The 23704-nt window shown below is 37.0% G+C and overlaps 3 protein-coding genes across 7 annotated transcripts in view; 2 read left to right on the top strand and 1 right to left on the bottom strand.

Moving 5' to 3' along the window:
- Positions 1–8450, top strand: part of shroom2a (shroom family member 2a) — a 55030-nt gene extending 46580 nt beyond the window's left edge. For all 5 annotated transcript variants that reach the window (XM_059571045.1, XM_059571046.1, XM_059571044.1 and 2 more), the window contains 5 exons: positions 594–1178; positions 1837–2409; positions 4170–4350; positions 4449–4721; positions 7251–8450. In XM_059571045.1, coding sequence (XP_059427028.1) covers positions 594–1178; positions 1837–2409; positions 4170–4350; positions 4449–4721; positions 7251–7523 — 1885 coding nt within the window. In that variant the 3' untranslated portion in view covers positions 7524–8450. The remainder of the gene's footprint in view (positions 1–593; positions 1179–1836; positions 2410–4169; positions 4351–4448; positions 4722–7250) is intronic.
- A 1810-nt stretch (positions 8451–10260) lies between these two features.
- Positions 10261–13271, top strand: cldn34a (claudin 34a). Its single transcript, XM_059570194.1, has 2 exons — positions 10261–10342; positions 11948–13271. The coding sequence occupies exon 2, from the start codon at positions 12051–12053 to the stop codon at positions 12783–12785; it is 735 nt and encodes a 244-aa protein (XP_059426177.1). The 5' UTR covers positions 10261–10342; positions 11948–12050; the 3' UTR covers positions 12786–13271.
- A 6900-nt stretch (positions 13272–20171) lies between these two features.
- cldn33b (claudin 33b) lies at positions 20172–21986 on the bottom strand. Its single transcript, XM_059571043.1, has one exon. It carries the CDS (start codon positions 21727–21729, stop codon positions 21064–21066), a length of 666 nt encoding a protein of 221 aa, XP_059427026.1. The 5' UTR covers positions 21730–21986; the 3' UTR covers positions 20172–21063.
- Positions 21987–23704: the final 1718 nt, after the last annotated feature.

Genomic DNA, 23704 nt, shown 5'->3' with positions numbered 1-23704 from the left:
TCTCTTTGGGTTTGAGACTTTAGTCTTTGCAACTTTTGGGATCTAATATATGTACAAACAACTTGTAACACTCCAAAGAGAAAGGAAAACTTGAAATTGCATCAAATGACCCAAATGACAAACTTTAATATCTTAAAGTTACATGCATAGGTTGTTGTAATGTAAGAGATTTCTTTCCCAAGCAATTATATATAAAATATACATACAAGAGCCACCTTATTCCTCTCTGCCAAACATAAATCTTAGAAGACAAGGAAGAGAGTAAAAACATAAACAAAAACAATCAAAATTAAGAAGGGTTCTCTTTGCCAGTTGCAGCAGGGGAAAGATCATTCATTCTCCACAGCATGACAGGCTTGTGGGAACAGAAATATGCTGGCTATGACAGCCAGCCTGGGAGTTACCATGGAGAGATGGTGAAATGTGGGAGAAATGTCTGCCTGCCTATCGACTTACGCTGAACACAGTGAGGCTTTGTACACAAAAAAGGACAAATACATTCAGAGTCTGGGTCTTTGATAATTCTTCTTTGGTTGTGTGCATTGGTGGATTGAGAATTTTACTTCAAAACATTTCTCCTTTTGTTTTCTTAGGTTAAATGAGAATGGATATAGTGAACTCGTATGCAAGGAGAAACCAGAAGCACCTCCTTTGGCCTTGACTGAAGACCTGGAGAAAAAAGTTTTAGAACCTCCATCCAATCATCATAAAACTTTACAGCATTTCTCTGACCATAGCAATCGCAGTGAACCATCAGCCCTCTCCAAAAACAAGAGTTCTGTTCTCTTGCCCCATCTGGAGAAGTACAAATGCCCTGAGGGCACACCTCCTCCTCATAGCAAATTTCAGGAGGTCCAGCCTGGATCACGAGGAGGAGTCTTGCCCTCACTTTCTGCTGTCAACAATCAAAGCTTCCTCCCTCTTTCAGTCCCTGTTCCCTGGAAGGGTTCCGAGCAGCACAGCAATAGGCCAACCAGGGAGGAGGAGCTACAACAAGAGCTTGTGCCTCCTCCCTTTCCACCTCCTCCCCCTCCAGCTGTCCTGCCCACCCAACAAACCGCTGGACAGACCCAGCCCACCATGGAGGGGCAGCGTTCGCCCTCGCCCCAGTTTGCTCCCCAGAGGCTGACTGACAAGCCCCCTCTCTCCGTCTCCATACAGGATGAAGCTCCTGGAAGGTAAGACTTTGTGTGTTTAAAGTTAAATTCCACCGTTCAGGAATTCTTTCAGGTCTGTGCTGGAATTCAGGGAGATTTTCACTGGCAAACCACAGCTGGGCTCCTCTCAGCTGCAATCTTAAAACCATCACTGGAAACTACAGCCCAGTAATTTAATGACTGTGCTTCTCTTAACTGTCTCTTTATTGTATTCATGCACATACAAGGGGCTTATTCATACGTGTCCTTACTGCAGATTGCCCCTGTGTGCTGCAGTTCTTCAGATCAGTCATAAGAGGGATACCCCCCCCCCCCCAGCCTTGACTAAAGACTGTTGAAGAATATCATTTCTGGTGCTTTGTTTTTGCTGGAATGTGGCAAAGTTTTAGTAATCTTACAGCCTGGAGAAGACCAAGGTTTTGAACTGGACATTTGGGTTTTAAGTGACATTATTGTATGATTCTTAACTGTTGCATGGATTTGGTCACAGGAACTGACATTTCTGGTTTTCCTGTATGCAGAGCCTTCTAGCCTGAAGTAAAAGATCAAATTTCCTGTTTTTCTTCACATATTATATTGTGTAGAAATAGTTTTTCCTGTACTTGTGTTTATTACTTTATTATGTTGCATTTCTTTCATTCATCCTTAACAATTTTCTGTTTTCATTGTTGTTTACCAGGTTGGAAAGTGTTAAAGATGAGAACACGTCAGTGAAGAAAGTTCCCATTAAGATTGTCCACTCCGAGAGTGACACCGAAAAAGAAAGTCGACAGTATCTCGACCTGCCCATCGAGACCCCTGTCAGCTCTCAAGGACCTGGAGTAACTCGTTTTCAGAGTTTGGGAAACCCGGATCAGTCATACTCTCTGTTCTGTACTTACACTAGGCAAAAGGACCAGGGGCCTGATCCGAAAGAAGCAGATATGGGCCCTCTGAAAGACCAGGGTCCACAAACCAATGTGAACTCAGTATCTTATGCATTACTTGACTTACAGACTTCGTCTGATCAAAGCAGCAACGGAGTGTCTTCACATCCTTCACAGTCGGAAGATGACGAAAAAAGAAAGGAGCTTGCTAGAGACATAATGGACAAGGACAAGTCCCTAGTGGACATTTTAGACCCGAGTAAGATGAAGACCACTATGGATCTGATGGAGGGGATTTTCCCTCAAGGAGAGCAGCTACTGGAAGAGGCCCAAAAGCGCAGGAAAGCTGCACCTAAACAGCTCTCTCCTCGCAACTCTTTGGAGAAGTCAGTATTTATGGATTCCTATTTCCTCAGTTTGAAATTTTTTATTATTTCCCCTTAAAGGGATAGTTCACCCAAAAATTCTGTCATTAATTACTCACCCTCATGTTGTTCCAAACCCCTAAGACCTCCATTCATCTTCGGAGCACAAATTAAGATATTTTTTATGAATACTGAGAGCTCTCTGACCCTCCCATAGACAGCAAGGATCCTACCACGATAAAGGTCCAGAAGCGTAGTAAGGAAATTGTTAAAATAATCCATCAGTGGTGCAGACGTAATTTTACTAAGCTACGAGAATACTTTTTGTACACAAAAAAAAACTAAAATAACGACTTCATTGAACAATTAGTCTCCTCCACATCACCATGTCACCATTTTGGAGAGTATCACACACCTAAACGATGTATGCAATGTGTTTATGCGGATAAGTTGTTTACGTTCAGATCAAAACATAAGCAACATAGAGCTGAAGGACCCGACGGGTTCGGGCTTAATTACGTTTTGGTTGCACCAGCAACTAAAGCAAAGTCTGAGGTGTGGAAAAGTTTTGACCATGTTTATAATGAGAATAATGAGGGAATAATGACGCACCATCAGTGAGCGCAGGAACGCGCTGAAGACATCTACAGTGGATTCAATCACTTTCCTCCACAAAAACATGTAGGCTTAGCCTAATCTCTGTGGGTAAAGGTTTTTCAAATGATAACTAAATATGCAGTCTTAAATGCCTAATGTGGACAGAGTATTTACGCTAATGTTGGCATTATTCTTTTATTAAATGTCAGCTGCTAGTGGCGAAGCAAATCCGGCTGAGCCTTTATCTTAATATTGTTATTGCCAAATACCCATCTTAATTTAAAATTTATCTAATTATATTTAATTTAATTTGTTAAAAAAATACTTTTTTATTGGTGCGTTGGTCTATTTATAGGCTAAATGAGCCTATGCTTATTAAGAGTGCTGAGATGTTAAGATGTCACAGAGGACTTATTTTATTACTTTATTCCAACTTCCAAGTGGTCTAGTCTACGTTAGTTATGAATAAATTATGTTAAAACATGTATAAATGAATTATTCTTGGCAAAAGAGCTGTGTGTGTGCACACATCTGAATAATGGCGGGCTGTAAACGGGTTCGGGCTTTCAAAAAGCTGTTAATCAAAATGTACTTGTCGGGCTCGGGTCCTGTCGGGCCTAACTGTTATGGCCCGATTACAGCTCTAAAGCAACGCATCCACGTGGTGCAGCTGACACAGAACAGCATACGTTGTTTACATATGTTTCTCTCCAAAATGGTGCCTGGGTGATGCAGAAGAGATGAATTGTTAAATAAAGTCATTATTTTTGTTTTTTTTCCACACAAAAAGTATTCTTGTAAAATTATAGTTGAACCACAAATGTCACATAGATTATTTTAACGATGTCCTTACTACATTTCTGGACCTTGATCATGGTAGGATCCTGGCTGTCTGTGGGAGGGCCAAAGAGCTCACAGAATTATTCAAAAATATCTTAATTTGTGTTCTGAGGATGAACAAAGGTCTTATGGGTTTGGAACGACATGAGGGTGAGTAATTAATGACAGAATTTTTGGGTGAACTATCCTTTTAATTACAAACTTATACAGAAGGAAGACAGATTGAACTTGTATGTTTGATATTCATATAATGTTTGTTTGTTTTTGTCACATGTAATTCTGTGGTGTTTGGCTCCATTATGATCAATTTATGTTTCTCATAAAAGTCATGTGTGGGTTTTCAGGAAAGAGGAGGACAGCCTAGTGGCAGCCACTGCTTTAGTGACTAATTCAACCTACTACAGTACATCTGCACCCAAAGCAGAGCTGTTGATTAAGATAAAGGACATGCAGGAACAGAGTGTAGAACACAACTCAGAGGAGGAGCTGGAGGATGACAATGAAAGCGATCTTGCCAGCAAGAAGGTACTAAAATGCTGTAGCAACACATCTGTGATACAATCAGATACTTACTAGTCCATTGTGTCAAGTGACTTTGTCCTTGTTTTTCTTTCTCATTGCAGCATGAGTTGATTGACAGTCTCAGCAAGAAGTTGCAGGTGCTGAGGGAAGCTCAGCAGAGTCTACAGGAGGACGTGCAAGACAACAACGCTCTTGGGGAGGATGTGGAAGCCATCGTACAGGGTGTCTGCAAGCCTAATGAACTCGAAAAGTTCCGTATGTTCGTTGGGGATCTTGATAAAGTGGTCAACCTTCTGCTGTCTCTGTCTGGACGCTTGGCCAGAGTAGAGAATGCCCTGAACAGCCTGGAGGAAGACGCTTCACTGGAGGAGAGGGTGAGAATTGAGAATGAAAATGAGGGATTTGGGAAAGCAGGATTAATGTTGTGGAGGAATGACGTCCAGAATTAAGGGTTTCAAACAGCATAAGAAAATGCTTTGTGCTTTGAGTCCAGCTCACATTACTTCAAGATCCTGTTTTTTACAATCTTAATCCATAGAGCCTTAAATTGGTACTATGGAAAATGGTAATAACTGAGAACCATGGTATAAATTACATTACTATTCTAGTATAATAGCTTTTATATAGATTTAAATGAGCTACCAGATAATTAAATTGAACTTATTTGTATATAGTAGGGTGACCATATGAGCCATTTTCCCAGGACGCGTCCTTGTGTGGATTTCTACATTTACCTAAAACATCCAAAGTAGTTTGACCAATAACATGGAGGTATGGTACATAATCAACCAATCGTGGCGTGTGAGAAGGTGAGAACTACAGAGAACGATCAAAGCAATGCAAACGTACATGTTAGGTGTTTGTTTGTTCATTCAACTTGAAGCATCGCTGCGCACCGATCATTGTAAGACACCAAAGTACCAAGAGAGTGATTTTAATGCAAAAGGAGCTGTCTGCTCTGCTCTCTATAGCTGTGTCATACAATGATCGATCTGCACAGCACAAACAGCCAAATTCTGGATATTTTAGGCAATATAAAAATCCTGGCAAGGACGCATTCTGGGAAAATGGCTCATATGGTCACCCTAGTATATAGATTCATGTTTTGTGTCCTATACACATACACGTGTGTGTGTCTGTTTGTCTGTGTGTGTGTCTGTTTGTACAGTATTGTTCAAAATAATAGCAGTACAATTTGACTAACTAGAATAATCCAGGTTTTTAGTATATTTTTTTATTGCTACGTGGCAAACAAGTTACCAGTAGGTGCAGTAGATTCTCAGAAAACAAATAAGACCCAGCATTCATGATATGAACGCTCGTAAGGCTGTGCAATTTGGCAATTAGTTGAAAGGGGTGTGTTCAAAAAAATAGCTGTGTCTGCCGATGACTGTACAAACTCAAAACTATTTTGTACAAACTTTTTTGTTTCTAGGATTTAGCAATCCTGTGAATCACTAAACTAATAATTAGTTGTATGACCACAGTTTTTTTTAAACTGCTTCACATCTGTGTGGCATGGAGTCAACCAACTTGTGGCACCGCTCAGCTGTTATTCCACTCCATGATTCTTTAACAACATTCCACAAGTCATTTACATTTCTTGGTTTTCAGCATTTTTGATATCACCCCACAAATTCTCGATTGGATTAAGGTCCGGGGATTGGGCTGGCCACTCCATAACATTAATTTTGTTGGTTTGGAACCAAGACTTTGCTCGTTAACTAGTGTGTTTGGGGTCATTGTTTTGTTGAAACAACCATTTCAAGGGCATATCCTCTTCAGCATAAGGAAACATGACCTCCTCAAGTATTTTGACATATGCAAACTGATCCATGATCCCTGGTATGCGATAAATAGGCCCAACACCATTGTAGGAGAAACATCCCCATATCATGATGCTTGCACCACCATGCTTCACTGTCTTCACTGTGTACTGTGGCTTGAAATCAGAGTTTGGGGGTCGTCTCACAAACTGTCTGTGGCCCTTGGACCCAAAAAGAACAATTTTACTCTCATCAGTCCACAAAATGTTCCTCCATTTCTCTTTAGGCCAGTTGATGTGTTCTTTGGCAAATTGTGACCTCTTCTGCACATGCCTTTTTTTAACAGAGGGACTTTGCGGGGGATTTATTGAAAATAGATTAGCTTCACACAGACGTCTTCTAACTGTCACAGTACTTATAGGTAACTCCAGACTGTCTTTGATCATACTGGAGCTGTTCATTGGCTGAGCCTTTGCTATTCTGGTTATTCTTCGATCCATTTTGATGGTTGTTTTCCGTTTTCTTCCACGTCTCTCTGGTTTTGCTCTCCATTTTAAGGCATTGGAGATCATTTTAGCTGAACAGCCTATCATTTTTTGCACCTCTTTATAGGGTTTCCCCTCTCCAATCAACTTTTTAATCAAAGTACGCTGTTCTTCTGAACAATGTCTTGAACGACCCATTTTCCTCAGGCTTTCAAATGCATGTTCAACAAGTGCTGGCTTCATCCTTAAATAGGGGCCACCTGATTCACACCTGTTTTTTTTTCACAAAATTGATGACCACAGTGATTGAATGCCACACTGCTATTTTTTTGAACACACCCCTTTCAACTAATTACCCAATTGCACAGCCTTACGAGCATGCATATCATGAATGCTGGGTTTTGTTTGTTTTCTGAGAATCTACTGCACCTACTGGTAACTTGTTTGCCATGTAGCTATAAAAAATATACTAAAAACCTGGATTATTCTGGTTAGTCACATTGTACTGCTATTATTTTGAACAATACTGTATATACAAACACACAAAAATGAAATGGCTGAAATATTTACAAGCTGCTTTTGCATTTAAAGATAAAATAATGATTTTGATTGAATTGTTCATTTATTAAAAATGTTCATCGTCTTTCTGTAGCGTACACTGACAGAGAAACGCAAACTGCTGATCCGTCAACATGAGGATGCCAAGGAGCTGAAGGAGAACCTTGACAGGAGAGAACGGGTCGTCTACGACATCCTGGCGAGCTACCTGTCAGAAGAGAATATGGCTGACTATGAGCACTTTGTGAAGATGAAGTCTGCCCTTATTATTGAGCAGCGCAAGCTCGAGGACAAGATCAAACTGGGGGAGGAGCAGCTCAAGTGTCTGATGGACAGTCTCCCAATGGACCAGAGGACAACCAACTGAGGACTTAAAAAACTGATGCAATGATCCAGAGCAACTCGCTTGACGTCACCCTAAATAACAGGGTTCCAAAGCAGTATTTAATGTGGTCCATTTACTGCCAATGGAATTGCATTCTGGTCATATATCGAGTTCTTCTTGTCTGCCCCAGCAGACAGCATTTGGGCAAGACTCATGAAGACTGTGAAAGTGCTGGGCACTTTTAGATCATGATTTGACCAAATCACCTGTCTTATATTTTCATGATGTTCCAATGTTACACGACCCATAGAATTATATGGTGAAATAATAATGTTTAAAGACACTTTTAATTTTTTTCTCCCCATAAATCGGTTTAAATAGGTCATGCCCTTCTTTGCACCAATGTGCTCTAAAAACTTGACATTCTGTTGTGTTGGCCTACATGCCATGGTCACACACTGTGCTGTATCTTTTTAACCACTAGAGGGCAATGAAAGACACCTCAAAATGTCAATGCCTGAATGCCAATGATTCAAACATAAACTCAAATCCTGGTGGCATAAAGCTTTGCACATTTAAACAGTTTCTATTTACACCAGGAGGTTGTAATTAACTTCCGAAAATGACTTTTTTTGATGGTGCATTATTTCAAATGACATGCCACTATCCTGGTCATGTTAAAAACATATTCAGTTATATTTTTAGTAATTTATTTTAGCCTTTTGAATCTTTGTATATAACTAGAATAGGCTAGAATTTTACTCTTTCACTTCATTTTAGCCAAGCAAACTACCACTTTAGTCTTCACGCTTTTTATAGATGAATGTATGATATATCACCATACAATGCATTGTAACATCAAAATTAGGATTGACTGTAAGTATTCTGAAAGACTTGCCTAAACGATGTAATGTTATTTCACTAAGGATTCCGTGCTTGTCTATAAAATACCAGCTGCCTTTTACTCCACATCATGTGTTTGTGTCATTTATAATTTCATCTGTAAGATATTTGTGACCCTGGACCACAAAACCAGTCAAAATGATCAATTTTGAAATCATCTGAATAAATAAGCTTTCCACTGATGTATGGTTTGTTAGGATAGGACAATGTTTGGCTGATATATGATGCCTTTATGAAGTTCTTAGCAATGCATATTACTAATCAAATACTAAGTTTTGATATATTTATGGTAAGAAATGTACAAAATATCATGGAACATATTTATGTAATATCCTAATGATTTTTGGCATAAAAGAAAAATAGATCATTTTAACCCATACAATATAATGTTGGCTTTTGCGTCAGATATACATGTGCTACTTCTGACTGGTTTTGTGGTCCAGGATCACATTTTATGGTTTTATGGTTTATGTGTTCAGAATAAACTCAAAATGCAAAAAAAAAAAAAAATGCATCATATTCCAGTCTAAAATGTCCTGTACATTTACACAGCAACTTAACATGTAATATAGTCAGTAGTAACAATTTTGCAGAAAAACATGAAATGCAGTATCATGAAGTGTATTATCTTTGTTCCTCGTAATTATTATATTTCAGTGTCAAATCTTTTTAATAAAAGATGCATTGCGTAGAAAAGACAGCATGTATTATTTGATAGTCATGTTGAATTTAGCCAATATATAACTGGCTCAGATTCCACAAATAAGTTTTTTTTAGCTGCTTTACCAGTTACATTATTTTGGAAGGCTTTTAAAGCATGCAATGAATGCTGTCTTTCATGCCACAGCTCAGGATGGTCTTTATTGCTTTATACTGACACTTTATGGCATGTATGCAGTGTGAAACAAATTAATTGTTTCCGATATTATAGAGGAAATAGCAAATGTATTTATCAATCAAGATTAGTTTATTCACTAAACAAAAGTGTCTGATAATCTGTGAGTCAAATACTTTTTAATATTGCTGTTTCTCTCATGTAAGTGTACATCAATTTAAATAAAGAAATATAGTTGAAAAAAACTTCAGGCGCTAAACTTTAATTACATTGAGTTGTAAATGTTCATAATCCAGATTAAAGGAATGACGTTTTAGTGTAATTATACTGGCATGTTCCTACCACAGTGTGTTTATCAGTAAAGCAATTTAAACTTTTATTACTTGATTCAATCCTTCTATTTCTTGATTCTCTAAGCAATCATTGTTTTATCTGAATAGCTCTGATCACCTAATATTTAACCTCAGATAGCATTAAGTCTTATTGGCAATCAGAAAAGAGACTTTGACATGCAAAACTCGCCAGATAGTGGTTAAGCAAAATAATGGCGCAACTTACATAATATTATGGCGTTCAGTATATTTCAGCATAATTACAAAGGTATTATTTTAAAATCCTAAAACAGTAATAGAAAAAATTATCTGCTTTTTTATGTTTACTCCAAAACGTATGCACATTTGCTGGAGCAGTTTGAAAAAATAACCTATGTGATTAAAAAAAAAAATGCGATTGTTGTCAAGTTTACTGATAATTTGAAATATGATATTAAGCAAATATCAAATGTGCAAATGTGACTGTTTACACACGTTACATTATCATGTGACGTTCTCAAAGAGTATTCCACAAAACACCTGCGTCATGACTCATGTTCAACTGACCATCTGGATATGCCTAACCAATACACAAGTTTATGGTAACAGTATAGTAACTTTTCATTGTTTTGCATTGATCCTCCCCACCCTCTCTTATCCATTTATTGGATATGCTACATGAATCATTAACCAGAGTTGTGTTGGATATGTACTTGTCAGTTCGCACAGATGTCATTTCCACTAGCTTCGTTTGAGCGGCACAGGTGAGGATCCTGTCCTTTAGATCCTCTGGAGCTCAAAACATATCACAGGTAAGCACGAGTTTGTGATTTATTTATTGACATTTCGAAAGATATATAAGGATATAGCCTACTTTATCAATCAGATAAAAATGTTTAAAGTTTAACAAGAGCTTGAGAAACGACTGGAAATAGCGAAAAGGACATATAAGGTTATAGACCAACTGAATGTGCTTAATACATTTTGCAACAATAAATAGGACATATTTTGGCTATATAAGGCAGTAATAATGGGAAGTCATTTACTGGGGGTGGGAGTTGGCAAAGTGTTGAAAAAGCTTGAAAGCTCAATTAATTTGTCGCAGTCTCTGATTCCTTTGCGTGAAGAAACTGATTATTGTAAATGACCTTTCAGCTTATCCTGGAACATTCCACAACCCCAGGTGTGCAGGGAGCCAGGCAGGAAATATTAGTGCTCTCTCTCTCTCTCTCTGTCTCTCTCTCTCTCTCTCTCTCTCTTCCTTCTCTGTTTGGTCTCAGATGCATAGCCTTATGCTTGACCTTCAGTGCAGTGTCCTTTTTCCTCCCTATGGAAACATCGCTCGTCACCACAGTTTTTTAAACACTACATGTGAAAAGCATTTTCTTCTGTCTGAAATGGTTACTTGACCTTAGCCTTTTGTGTCCAAAGGAAGCACTTTGTATACTGCAAACATACTTGTTTTGTGAAATGTCAAAGAGGCTGTGCCACTGTGGGACGCAGGTTTCAGTCCGGCTTGCGTCATGTCCCTGTCCCATTGCCCTTGCTTTCTTACTGTATTTTCCTGTGTCTTCTCTTTACTGTCATATTGTTAAAGGTACAAAAGGCCATCAAAAATCCAAAGGGGTTGTTGGTGGTCCATGGAAAATTTCCATATACAGTTTAACAGTTGTTTTACTGTATGTCTACTTTGTGCTGACTGCTCGGAAATCATGATCAGTCTTTTTTTATTATTGTCGGCCCTGGAAAAATAATCATATCCTTTTCTACAGCTGTCAATAGAAAAATGCCTTTTGTTCTTTTCTTAAAATCAATTAAATATTTGACTCTCTTTTGGCATTTATTTCACTTTCTTTTGCTTTAGTACAATTACAATCTAAAAGTTAATTGTTTACTTTTATTATAATTTGTATTATTTTGAATTTAATGATTTGAATTCGTTTATCAAGTTGTCTACATAATATTATGCTAACTATATTTCTGACACAGTATAAATGCATTTTTACATGAAAATATGCTCTACCATTTACCAAGGTTTGGTAGGTAATCTTTAATGATCTTTAATTTAATGATTTAATGATTCTTTTTTATCTCACCAAGGCTACGAATTTGATCAAAAATACAGTAAAACGGTAATAAAGCAAAATTTCCAGCAGTCACTACTCCAGTCATCAGTGTCACATAATTCTTTAGTAATAATTCTAATATGCCGATTTGGGGCTAGTGAAACATTTCTTATCATCATTTCTTTGTTGTATTTCTTGTATTGTTGGGTGGGGGGGGGGGTGATACTAGTTGTGATACACTTTTTAATGATACTAGTTGCGGTTTTATTTTAGGAATGGGGTCCTCTCATATTGCCCCTAGTGTATAGAATTGGGTTAAGATATCTTTTTATATTTTCTCTAATCTAACAGAAGTGGTATGACGGCGATGTAGCCATGCTCCTGAAGGACAGTGTGCAGACCTGAGGAGGAAATATTCATCACCACCTGGTGTCAGGACTCAGCCGTTTTAGCAATGGCTTACCTTCCCCAGTCAGTCCATTGGCAGTTTGCAGGTCTAGTGCTTGGGTTTGTAGGATGGATAATGACAGCCTCCATTTCTGGGGTGAACAACTGGAGGATATGGTACGTGGACAATCAGACGGTCATCACCGGAGGACTGGCCTGGGTTGGAGTGTGGCGCGTCTGTTTCAACAGCCACATTTTGGATTCGGCTGAGATCTGCAAAAGCATCAGCCTTACAGATTCATTCACTCCACCAGAAATAGCAGCCGCCCAGGTACTTTGCATGGTTGCTGTTGGCATGGGGGTGCTCGCAATCCTAGTGGCGGGACATGCGGTGAGAAATGCCATCTCTGGGGTTAACAACAGGCATGTCAGATTGACCTTTGTGATGGCGAGCTCCTTGTTCTGGCTAACTGCAGCATGTTCGCTGGTCCCTGTCTTTTGGAATATGAATTCTGTGCTGGCGAATCTCACTATAGACTTCCCGTCTGATTTCTACTTGCCTTCTGCTCCAGTGAAACAGGAAGTAGGTCCAGGGATTGGGATTGGGATCGGTTCAGGTTGCCTGCTCGTTGTAGGTGGACTACTCTTAATGTGCTACAGCTATCCCAAAACCAAAGTGCCAAAGAGTGGAAAAACTGGACATTTTGACAACAATCCAAGGGTTGAAGGCTTTCTTGGTGTAATTAAAGAGAGTATGGATGAGGGTATGATCAACCCAGTGTATGAATCAGAGAAGCTTTAATAATAAAGTGCATCACTCCATGAAAGGACTTTCAAGACTCTAAACACAGTTTCTTCAAATTTTGGACTGTTTGAGGAAAACTTAAATGTCTGAGGACCTCAAACCAAACCGTATCTAAATACAGTATATTTTAATGAATGTAATGTAACTATATAATCACTGAAGTGAATGATGAACAGAAATAACCGCAAGCACTTTGAACTTTGAGGCAATTTTATTGGTATCAAATTGTTAATATGTCTATGACACTGGACTTTTAAAGTTGACTTATTATTGTTACATAATTTGCAGGGCACACAATGCTATAGGAGTATACTCACCTGAATGTCTGTAATGTATGCTTTTACCACAATTTAAAAGCTTAGGGTCAGTAAGGTTTTAATTTTGTTTATTTTAATTTTTGTAAGTTTTTCAAAAAGTCACATTTCGCTCAGTGAAGGTGCATTTATTTTATGAAAAATATGATCAAAACAGCAATAAACTGCAATAAAAAAAGTTTATACACACACACACACACACACACACACACATATATATATATATATATATATTTAATGGGTTTAGGGTTTAATTTATTCATAATGAAAGCTGAATTTTCAGCAGTTTCAGTTTCTCATGATCGAACTCAAGAGTTGATATATTTGTGGAAACCATAATACTTCTTTTTAGGATTGTTTAATAAATAGAAAGCTTTTTTAATTTATATATATATATATATATATATATATATATATATATAATTTTTGTGCAACAGTGTAGAAGTCTTTTTGCGATCAATTTATTGTGTCCTTGCCAAAAAAAGTCTCAATTTATATATATATATATATATATAAAAGTCTTACTGACCTGAAAATTTTAATAGTATGTGTGTGTATTTGTATAAAGAAAATGTATGTAAAAAAGAAGATTTATTATTTTAATTTATATAATTATTTTGTTAAAGTAAAAGTGATCTTTGGCTCTCGTTTGATTAAAAATCGAGTAGTGCTATGTTAAATATTTTCAGTTGTTGTTAAGACAACATTCATCTGCCACTAAAAGCTGTTGACACAAAATATCTTGAATGATTTAAGATATGATTTCGCTGACTAAGAGTGGATCTTTGAGCGGGGACAAGGTGATTTCAGAGGAAATGACCCCTGCCATGAGTGGAATGAACTTTACTGTTATTTCACAGCTTGATACTTGCCCTTATTACTGTGTTTTTCAACACCCCCCTTGGGCTTTGAGTTTGTTACTTGCCAACATTTAATCTTGTTCAAATTGAACATTAATTTTGACAAATCCCACTGGATATTACATGATTTTCATCTATTATAAAACCACATAATCCCTCTGATGACTCGAGAAAAGGAAATCATTTTTTGCCAATTAAAGGAGCTTTTGTTTTCTGTGTTGGTTCACTAGTACATTGAGGTCGCTTTAGGAGTTTTGATGATTTATCCATCTAAAACCCCCAAAAATCTACACACAGAAGAGGTGTTAAGGTTCATAAGAATTGTGGCTGGAGAATTTGTCTGCCAGGATGAACTCCCATGGCCACTGGAGATTTGACATGTATTGTTCTGAGAAAGAGGTGAAAGAAACATCCTGACAGAGAAGAGCCAAGACGCCATGCTGAGACGAACGCATTGTCTTAGAGAGGGCAGCTATAGCACAAACACATTTCTTCTCTCATGTGAGCGAGAGTGGGGCGTGAGGTTGGTGGAATCAAACAAGCTTTTATTAATCTCAGTATGAAACCTCCTTTACAACAGTCTGTTAGTATACTATACTGGCAGACAACACAAACGGCCTGTGCCTCAAAAGGATGCAAGAGTGATATCAAAACAATAGTGTTTCTTTACTGAAAACCTTTGTGCAGCATATGAGACGTGTGACATTAACACTTCTCGTATTATCATACATACTGTGATAAGAAAGTAAAGACAAAGGTGAAGGACAATGAACAACATCAGAGTTCATTAAACAGTACTATTCCCATATCAGGTTTCAGCATAATCATGAAAGATAAAACTAAACTTGAAGACTTGGAGTGTTTTTGTTGTTATTGTTGTTGATGTTGATGTAAATGTTCTTCAGTGTTTTTCTTTGTTGTAGAATAAAAAAAAATAATTCCATTAATTATTATATTTTTATATATATTTTTCTCAAGTTGCTCTAAATTGCATAAATCATTTTTATTCATGGAAGATCTATGAGGACCAAAGGCAGCATATTGTCCCTTTGGTTTTTAATGTCCTTAATTAAAGTTTAACTGCTTTATTGATTATAAAGTGATTACAGATGAGATAAGAACAAAACCAAAGATTATGAATATATCTGTACAGTCATTTAGCTTGTGGGCATCAGTTTGTCTGTCTTAACCCTTTCTACAGCCATCTTTACCAATTAAACATATTTGGAATTATGATTATAAACAACATATTGAACCATTTCCAATTTGCATCACTCCGGTGCTTTTTTGTGCACAGAATTATATGCATATTAGATAGATAGATAGATAGATAGATAGATAGATAGATAGATAGATAGATAGATAGATAGATAGATAGATAGATAGTCATTTCAAAATAATTTTAAAAAGTATGCTCTCATATTCACTGATTTTATTTATTTTTTTGATAATTCAAAGTACAATTTCAGTGTTGAAGGTGCTTTACTGTTATTTAGTTTTGGTGAATTGTGGGTGTGTACTGCAGGGTGTGTTGTGTGATCATTTTCTGGGTGTGCATGTGTTCACACTGGGTGTGTTGTGTGATTAGCACTGTTGGTGCAGAGTTTTTTGTTTTGTTTTGTTTTTTGCCTGTGAGAAACCACTGCCATTTTTAGACTATCTAGTTATTTCTTTTAAGCATTGCACCGGCCTTGAGCTGCAGCTTGTATCTCTACATAGAGGTCATCTTAACCTCTGCTGTTCTGTTCTGCCCTTTTGCATAGCAAAGCAACTAAGTAAAGGGTATAAACTCAAATGAGTAACACCAATAATTAAGGACTTGATGGTATAATTTTACTTGAGGACATTCATTACAAGTCTGTATACTAAACCTGCTGCACAGAATTTATTTTTTTCAGGGAGTGTACACATAAATGTTTGCACAAAGCAGGTTATGCAAGCTTTTCGCTCCAAGTATATATATGTGATTTTAAAGAGTTTTGTAACATTTCAAAGATTATGATATAATGTGTTTAAATAGTAATACAACCCGAATTCCGGAAAAGTTGGGACGTTTTTTAAATTTTAATAAAATTAAAACTAAAGGAATTTCAAATCACATGAGCCAATATTTTATTCACAATAGAACATAGATAACGTAGCAAATGTTTAAACTGAGAAATTTTACACTTTTATCCACTTAATTAGCTCATTTAAAATTTAATGCCTGCTACAGGTCTCAAAAAAGTTGGCACGGGGGCAACAAATGGCTAAAAAAGCAAGCAGTTTTGAAAAGATTCAGCTGGGAGAACATCTAGTGATTAAGTTAATTGATATCAGGTCTGTAACATGATTAGCTATAAAAGCTTTGTCTTAGAGAAGCAGAGTCTCTCAGAAGTAAAGATGGGCAGAGGCTCTCCAATCTGTGAAAGACTGCGTAAAAAAATTGTGGAAAACTTTAAAAACAATGTTCCTCAACGTTAAATTGCAAAGACTTTGCAAATCTCATCATCTACAGTGCATAACATCATCAAAAGATTCAGAGAAACTGGAGAAATCTCTGTGCGTAAGGGACAAGGCCGGAGACCTTTATTGGATGCCCGTGGTCTTCGGGCTCTCAGACGACACTGCATCACTCATCGGCATGATTGTGTCAATGACATTACTAAATGGGCCCAGGAATACTTTCAGAAACCACTGTCGGTAAACACAATCCGCCGTGCCATCAGCAGATGCCAACTAAAGCTCTATCATGCAAAAAGGAAGCCATATGTGAACATGATCCAGAAGCGCCGTCGTGTCCTGTGGGCCAAGGCTCATTTAAAATGGACTATTTCAAAGTGGAATAGTGTTTTATGGTCAGACGAGTCCAAATTTGACATTCTTGTTGGAAATCACGGACGCCGTGTCCTCCGGGCTAAAGAGGAGGGAGACCTTCCAGCATGTTATCAGCGTTCAGTTTAAAAGCCAGCATCTCTGATGGTATGGGGGTGCATAAGTGCATATGGTATGGGCAGCTTGCATGTTTTGGAAGGCTCTGTGAATGCTGAAAGGTATATAAAGGTTTTAGAGCAACATATACTTCCCTCCAAACAACGTCTATTTCAGGGAAGGCCTTGTTTATTTCAGCAGGACAATGCAAAACCACATACTGCAGCTATAACAACAGCATGGCTTCGTCGTAGAAGAGTCCGGGTGCTAACCTGGCCTGCCTGCAGTCCAGATCTTTCACCTATAGAGAACATTTGGCGCATCATTAAACGAAAAATACGTCAAAGACGACCACAAACTCTTCAGCAGCTGGAAATCTATATAAGGCAAGAATGGGACCAAATTCCAACAGCAAAACTCCAGCAACTCATAGCCTCAATGCCCAGACGTCTTCAAACTGTTTTGAAGAGAAAAGGAGATGCTACACCATGGTAAACATGCCCCGTCCCAACTATTTTGAGACCTGTAGCAGAAATCAAAATTGAAATGAGCTCATTTTGTGCATAAAATTGTAAACTTTCTCAGTTTAAACATTTGCTATGTTATCTATGTTCTATTGTGAATAAAATATTGGCTCATGTGATTTGAAAGTCTTTTAGTTTTCATTTTATTAAAATTTAAAAAACGTCCCAACTTTTCCGGAATTCGGGTTGTAAATTACAATATGCCAGGGGCGTAGCCATTTTTTCAGAAGTGAGGGGGACAGAAATAAACACACACACACACATATATATATATATATATATATATATATATATATATATATATATATATATATATATATATATATCGCTATCAAGCGTAAGGTTGGGGGTTCAAATCCCCAGGAACACATGATAGGTAAAAATTGATAGTCTGAATGCACTGTAAGTCGCTTTGGATAAAAGCGTCTGCTAAATGCATCATTTTAAATATATATATATATATATATATATATATATATATATATATATATATATGTTAATTGAAAAGGGGGGAAAATTATTTTAAAAGGGTTGACAACTTCACAAGAAATACATAAGTCAACTACAATCAAATATAAAGACACAAAGAACACATTATTTTGAAGAAATAAATGAATAAATAATTAAAATAAAGAGGATTCATGTGGATTTTTTTTCTTTTTTCTTTCTTTCTTTCTTTCTTTCTTTCTTTCTTTCTTTCTTTCTTTCTTTCTTTCTTTCTTTCTTTCTTTCTTTCGATACTGATGTGTTCTGGAAAAACTTTTAGTACCCCTATTTTACTGTGCATTTATTTCATGAGTGATGTGGCTACTTTTGCTGAAAGGATCAACAATAAATGGAAATGCAGCAAGCATATTTATATTTGTTTTGCTTATTGTTCTCAAAAGAACAAAATATTAAAAGGAGAATTGTGAAATTACACAATATACAAATGTATAAACAAACACAGACATTGTTTGTGAATGGTGTTTATCCGGCATGTTTAAAATGTAGTTTCACATGTTTTCGTTTATCAGCTTCTTTCACTCTTGCTTGTTTACAGTGAGCTGCATTTGGACATTGTTCCTAATGAGTCGAAGACACACCATTTCCCCTTTCTGATAGCCCAGGGTACCTCCCCTCCCAACCAGAAGCTGGAAATGAGCATAAATAGCTAAACATCTAAGTCTAAACATACCGCCCATTATCAATATCCATCGCAGGAAGTTCAGGGCACAATCTATGTGGCGCCTTCAAGTCTGAGGACGTTTTGTCCATATACCATATTTCCATCATGCCTAAAGAAATGTACAAGTGGAAGTGTATGTTTTCTGTGTATGAGCTCCCTTTTTCCATCTTAATGAATGTTTTCTCAAAGACAGGGTCATCTTCGTGTAGAAATGAGATTATTTGGTAAAGCTCTAATTGGGATGGGACCATACCTGTTTCAGTTTTCTGGACCAAAGGAGCCCCTATCTACTCCTAACCTGGTCAAATCAGAGTAATGATGGAGAGGAGGAGGCGGCACTGTTTGGCATTCCTCAGATGACACGCTGCTCGTTAGAGCCTTCATTAAACACAGCTTAGACTCCATTCTGATAGGGAGACCATCAGAGACAATTACACTCAAGCAGGCATTTATATTGCTATTAGCTCACCTGACTGAACACACTAGAACACCAAACCTGATTTTCTTCCATTTATCCCTTTTATACTCTTGCTTGAAAAGTATTTCTGGAAAATAAAATAAAATAGAACTGCATTTTTATAGATTGTTTTTAATTAATATTCGATTTAATTAAAAAAAAAGTAAGCTAGGAGAGACCATGGGGCATTTTTTTTTTTTACATGTTCATACATAACTCAAAGACTACTATAAACTGACCGGCCTTATTTTTTTTAATGTAAAGTTTATATGTACACTACCAGTCAAAAGTTTTTGAACAGCAAGATTTTTAATGTTTTTTAAAGAAGTCTCTTCTGCTCTCCCATCATTATAATATTCTGATTTGTTGCTCAAAAAAAAAAAAGTATTATTATTATGTTGAAAGCTGCTGAGTCTAATCTTTTTCTTTTCTTTTCTTTGATTAATAAAAGTTCAGAAGAACAGTATTTATCTGAAATGGGAATCTTTTGTGACATTATAAATGTCTTTATCATCGTCTTTTGATCAGTTTAAAGCATCATTGCAAAAAAAAAAAGTATAGTGTATTATTTTACAAAAGCTTTTTATTTCAGATAAATGGTGATATTTGGATCTTTGTATTCATCAAAGAATGCTGAAATAATTTACTCCGCTGTTTTAAATATTGGTAATAATAATAATTATTGTTTCTTGAACAGCAAATCAGCATATTAGAATGATTTCTGCAGGATAATGTGACACTGAAGACTGGAGAAATGATACTGAAAATTTAGCTTTGAAATCACAAGAATAAATTACATTTGAAAATATATTAAAATAGAAAGCAGCTATTTTAAATAGTAAAAATACATTCACAGTATTACTGCAGGCTTGGTAAGCAGAAGATAATTATTTAAAAAAAATCTGAAACTTAAAAAAAAACTTTTGACTGGTAGTGTATCTGTGTTATTACAGACTTATAAAAAAAATAATGCCTGACAACTGTAACAGTAGTAAAATAAAGTATAAGAACACATTTCAATTTTTATAAGTAAAAAATAAATAGTAAATATATATATATATATATATATATATATATATATATATATATATATAAATCAATGTTTTTCACTGTAAATGATACAATTTCTCAATATTGTGCATACAAAAAATATGTGTAAATAAGCATCTTTTATTTCTTACTAAAATAGACAGTATTCTGGCTTAGTACAAGCTGTTTTCCAGGTGCTGTTTACAGACAAAGATCTCCAAAGAATGGCTGTTTCTCAAACGGAAGGCTGCATCCTAATAAGTCCTTCAGTCCTTCCGAGGATTTAGTTGTACAGTCCTGCTCAGAATTTAAACACTAGTGTGAGAAAACATTATAATTATAATTTGAAGAATACTTTATATTAAAATCTTTATATTACCTGACTTTGTATTACTGAAGTATATTTAATGACAAGCATCTGCAATCTTCTAGCACGATGCATAGTTTAGCATTATGTGTTACATGTACAACAAAACAAAAGAAAACAATGTCTTCCTCTCTAAAATCATTTGTGCCCTGATGACGTGCCTGCCGAGGTATGGAGACTTGCCAGGATACATCCTTCAAATTGAGAAGTACTTTTGCAGGTGGCATTGAGTGCTAGATGTACAGTGTGAAAATGCACACAAAACAAAGAAGACCAAAATCTTAGCTTTATGCTTTTCTGGTTATATATACGTATATTAAAGCACACAAAATCTGTGATCAAAACTCCACAAAATGCCAAGAAAAAATACTGTTGTCTTTTTTTTTTTCAATCATTAAATCTCTATTAAAGCAACTGAAAACGTATTGGCAACTTTTCAATATTAATACGTTACTGATAATACAAATAATCAAATAGACTACTCAGATATTAAAGGACAAATGCATCATAATAATGATTTACCTGTTTCAAGAGTTTGATTGATGGATACACTGAATCTAAGTATAAACATTTTCCAGACGATATTATCCAAAAGTTTTTTTTGCTGCTCCATCAACACTAATAGGCATTACACAACAAATGTACCTCAAACATACTCAGTGCGTTTTCTCGAACCATCAATAGTTCTGATCTCCTGCCTTTGAAAGTGATGCACCAGATGTGGTTCACTGTCTCTTGAGTCGGAGCAAGAGGCGAATAACAGCACGGCTGCCACAACGTCAAGAAGTCCTGCAGCCCAGCCGATAAACAGTGCGTCCCCAAACTCTGAACGTGGCACCACATGAGGTATGGTCTCATCAAAGAACTTAGTAACAATATCGTGAGCGACGTAGGAGACGGGAAAGAGCACAAACAATCCAGCGATGCATAAAAACACACCAGCCGTGATCTTCAAACCTCGCTTGGTCCTCCTTCCCTCATCACTCTTCAAGCAGTTGATCTGACTCATGGCAGGAATGGTGAGGAGGAGTCCGAGAAGACATGTGGCATCCGAAATGCATATTAGAATACGGGCCAGCATAAACTTGGGCTCGAGGCCTAGGATAGTATCATAGGGGCGACACTCCGTGCCAGCAACCTCCTGGATCACGCAAGCCTCCCAAAGCCCTTGTTCGTAGCTCTCCATGCCCATTAGTTCAGTAGAAAGTGACAACCACTGAGGCATGATGGTGGCTGCCAATGAACAAAACCAGCCGCCCATCCCGATCAGCATCCCAAGCAGTTCCAGAAACACCATGCATGGGTTTGTCATGGTTACCTCTCACTACCGTGTCCCTCTCGGGGTCTGACGGCCCTCAGGTTTGGCTGGCACCTCAAGAACCTCCTCTCGATGAGAAGGAATGAGAGAAGAATGGAGGAGAGAGCGAGAAGAACAGAGGTAGCACCTTGGATCCAGATACTGTAGAGTTCTGGTTGCAGGTTCTTCACAGTCCGTCAGTCTTCAGTAAGAGGCACTCATCATCTGAGCATAAGAGGTAGAGGAAATGTGCACATGGGGAGAGAGGGCACTCAAACTTTAGGCCCTGCCCTCTAGGATCCTTTTTAGAGAGAGAAAGAGAGCAAGAGAGAGAGAGAGATTTTTTTTTATTCAGACCCTGGTCTCAGGAGGAGACCAAAGGCCACACGGGATGCCATTAAACTGTAGACAGGATGCCATTAAATTCGGAATGTTGTCATTTTCAAGAGACAAACTGATGATTTTACTACGTCATTGTAGTTTGTTTGTATCTTTTCATTTGGTTGCCCTGCTATCAGCAACAGCACTTGCCGTATGAGGTTGCCATGGTAAAAGAGAAAGGAAAATTTGCACTGTTTATTGAGTGTTTTTTTTTTCAAGAGACAAATGGGTGAGAGATAAGCTGTGCTAAGTGCCTGGCAGTCTATTCTTTGACGCAAAAGAGTGCACGCCAAATATGCGACGTGTACCTAACCGGGGATCTTTGATGCCTGCCGATTATAACTCATCCATTGTTATTTTTTAATCTGAGAATTTACAGCGAGTGCTATAAAGGAAAAATGTTATCTGCCTTTATATTTTATTATTTTATTATTTTATTTTATTTTTACTATTTAGCATGTTTTCTTTTTGAATTGGTTTTCATTCCGAATTATAATATAAACAAAATGCTGAAGGGAGAAGCCAAATATGAACATGAATTTGAGAATTTGACATGTTCCACAAGTATAGAAAATTTCATGATTCATTTCATTTACCCAGCATGGTTTGAGAACGCGAGCATCTTGTGATTCAATCTGACCGTCTGTGCATATCAGTGCCACAACTTTACTTATTTAATGTCTTTGAAATAGTGCAGAACCTTAAACATTTCTGTTTACATCAATATTCATTTACAATGATACATTTGGCAGACACATTTATTCAATGTAACTTGCATGTTTTGCCAGTATGTGCGTTCTCGTTCTTCTGGGAATTGAACCCACAACCTTGCGTTGTTATTGTCATGTTCCACCAGCTGAGCTACAAAGACATTCAAATGTTCAATTAGATTTTGAAACCTATGCAAGAAAACATGTGCAAGAAAACATTGTCTTTGATACTCATGTTAGTACTATCTTGCTACTCATAAAAACGAATCGGTTATTCAAGGAAAAGAGTGTTACCTGAAGTGTGAGGCTGTCTCATTAGGTTTGAGTTCTGGCTTCTACAGCGTGTGCAATTGTGTTGAGACAGACTTACAGAATGCCACGTATTACAGTATGAGGTTAAAGAAGAAATCTGTGACGCGATACAGTGGCTCTCCACAAACACATAATTGGCTCTCAACAAACACATAATTAACTTACACACACTTTTCAGACTTTGTCTGAAAATTATGTTGATTACAGTTAGTTGTCAACATTTACAGTCAGATATGTGATTTTATTTAATTAAATGTATTTTTTTTTTAAAGCTTTCCTAGTCAGAGAATAGTTCTCATTCCACACCTGTGATCTTTCTCTTTAGTTGAATGCAAAAGTCTACAGTTACAATTCATTTATGAAAAAGGGCACATAGCATCAGCATTCTTCTAAACTTCTCCTTTTGGGTTTCATAGAAAAACTAATTGATATTTGAAACGACATGAGGATGCAATAATTCTGACTGAATTGTCATTTTTAGGTGAACTATTCCTTAGAATGTCTGCTTGAACTTGATAAAGGATGCTGAGCTTATGAAAAGAGCTGTAAAGTTGCATCTGGTAATAAATGTATTTCGGTATCTTATT

This window comes from Carassius carassius, chromosome 17, assembly GCF_963082965.1.
Source record: "Carassius carassius chromosome 17, fCarCar2.1, whole genome shotgun sequence".
Taxonomy (NCBI): Eukaryota; Metazoa; Chordata; class Actinopteri; order Cypriniformes; family Cyprinidae; genus Carassius; species Carassius carassius.
This window is presented reverse-complemented; position numbering and strand designations above follow the sequence as displayed.

Excerpts from the sequence above, each read along its gene's own strand:
- cldn34a (XM_059570194.1), top strand. The coding sequence starts at position 12,051 with ATGGCTTACCTTCCCCAGTCAGTCCATTGGCAGTTTGCAGGTCTAGTG.
- cldn33b (XM_059571043.1), bottom strand. The coding sequence starts at position 21,729 with ATGACAAACCCATGCATGGTGTTTCTGGAACTGCTTGGGATGCTGATC.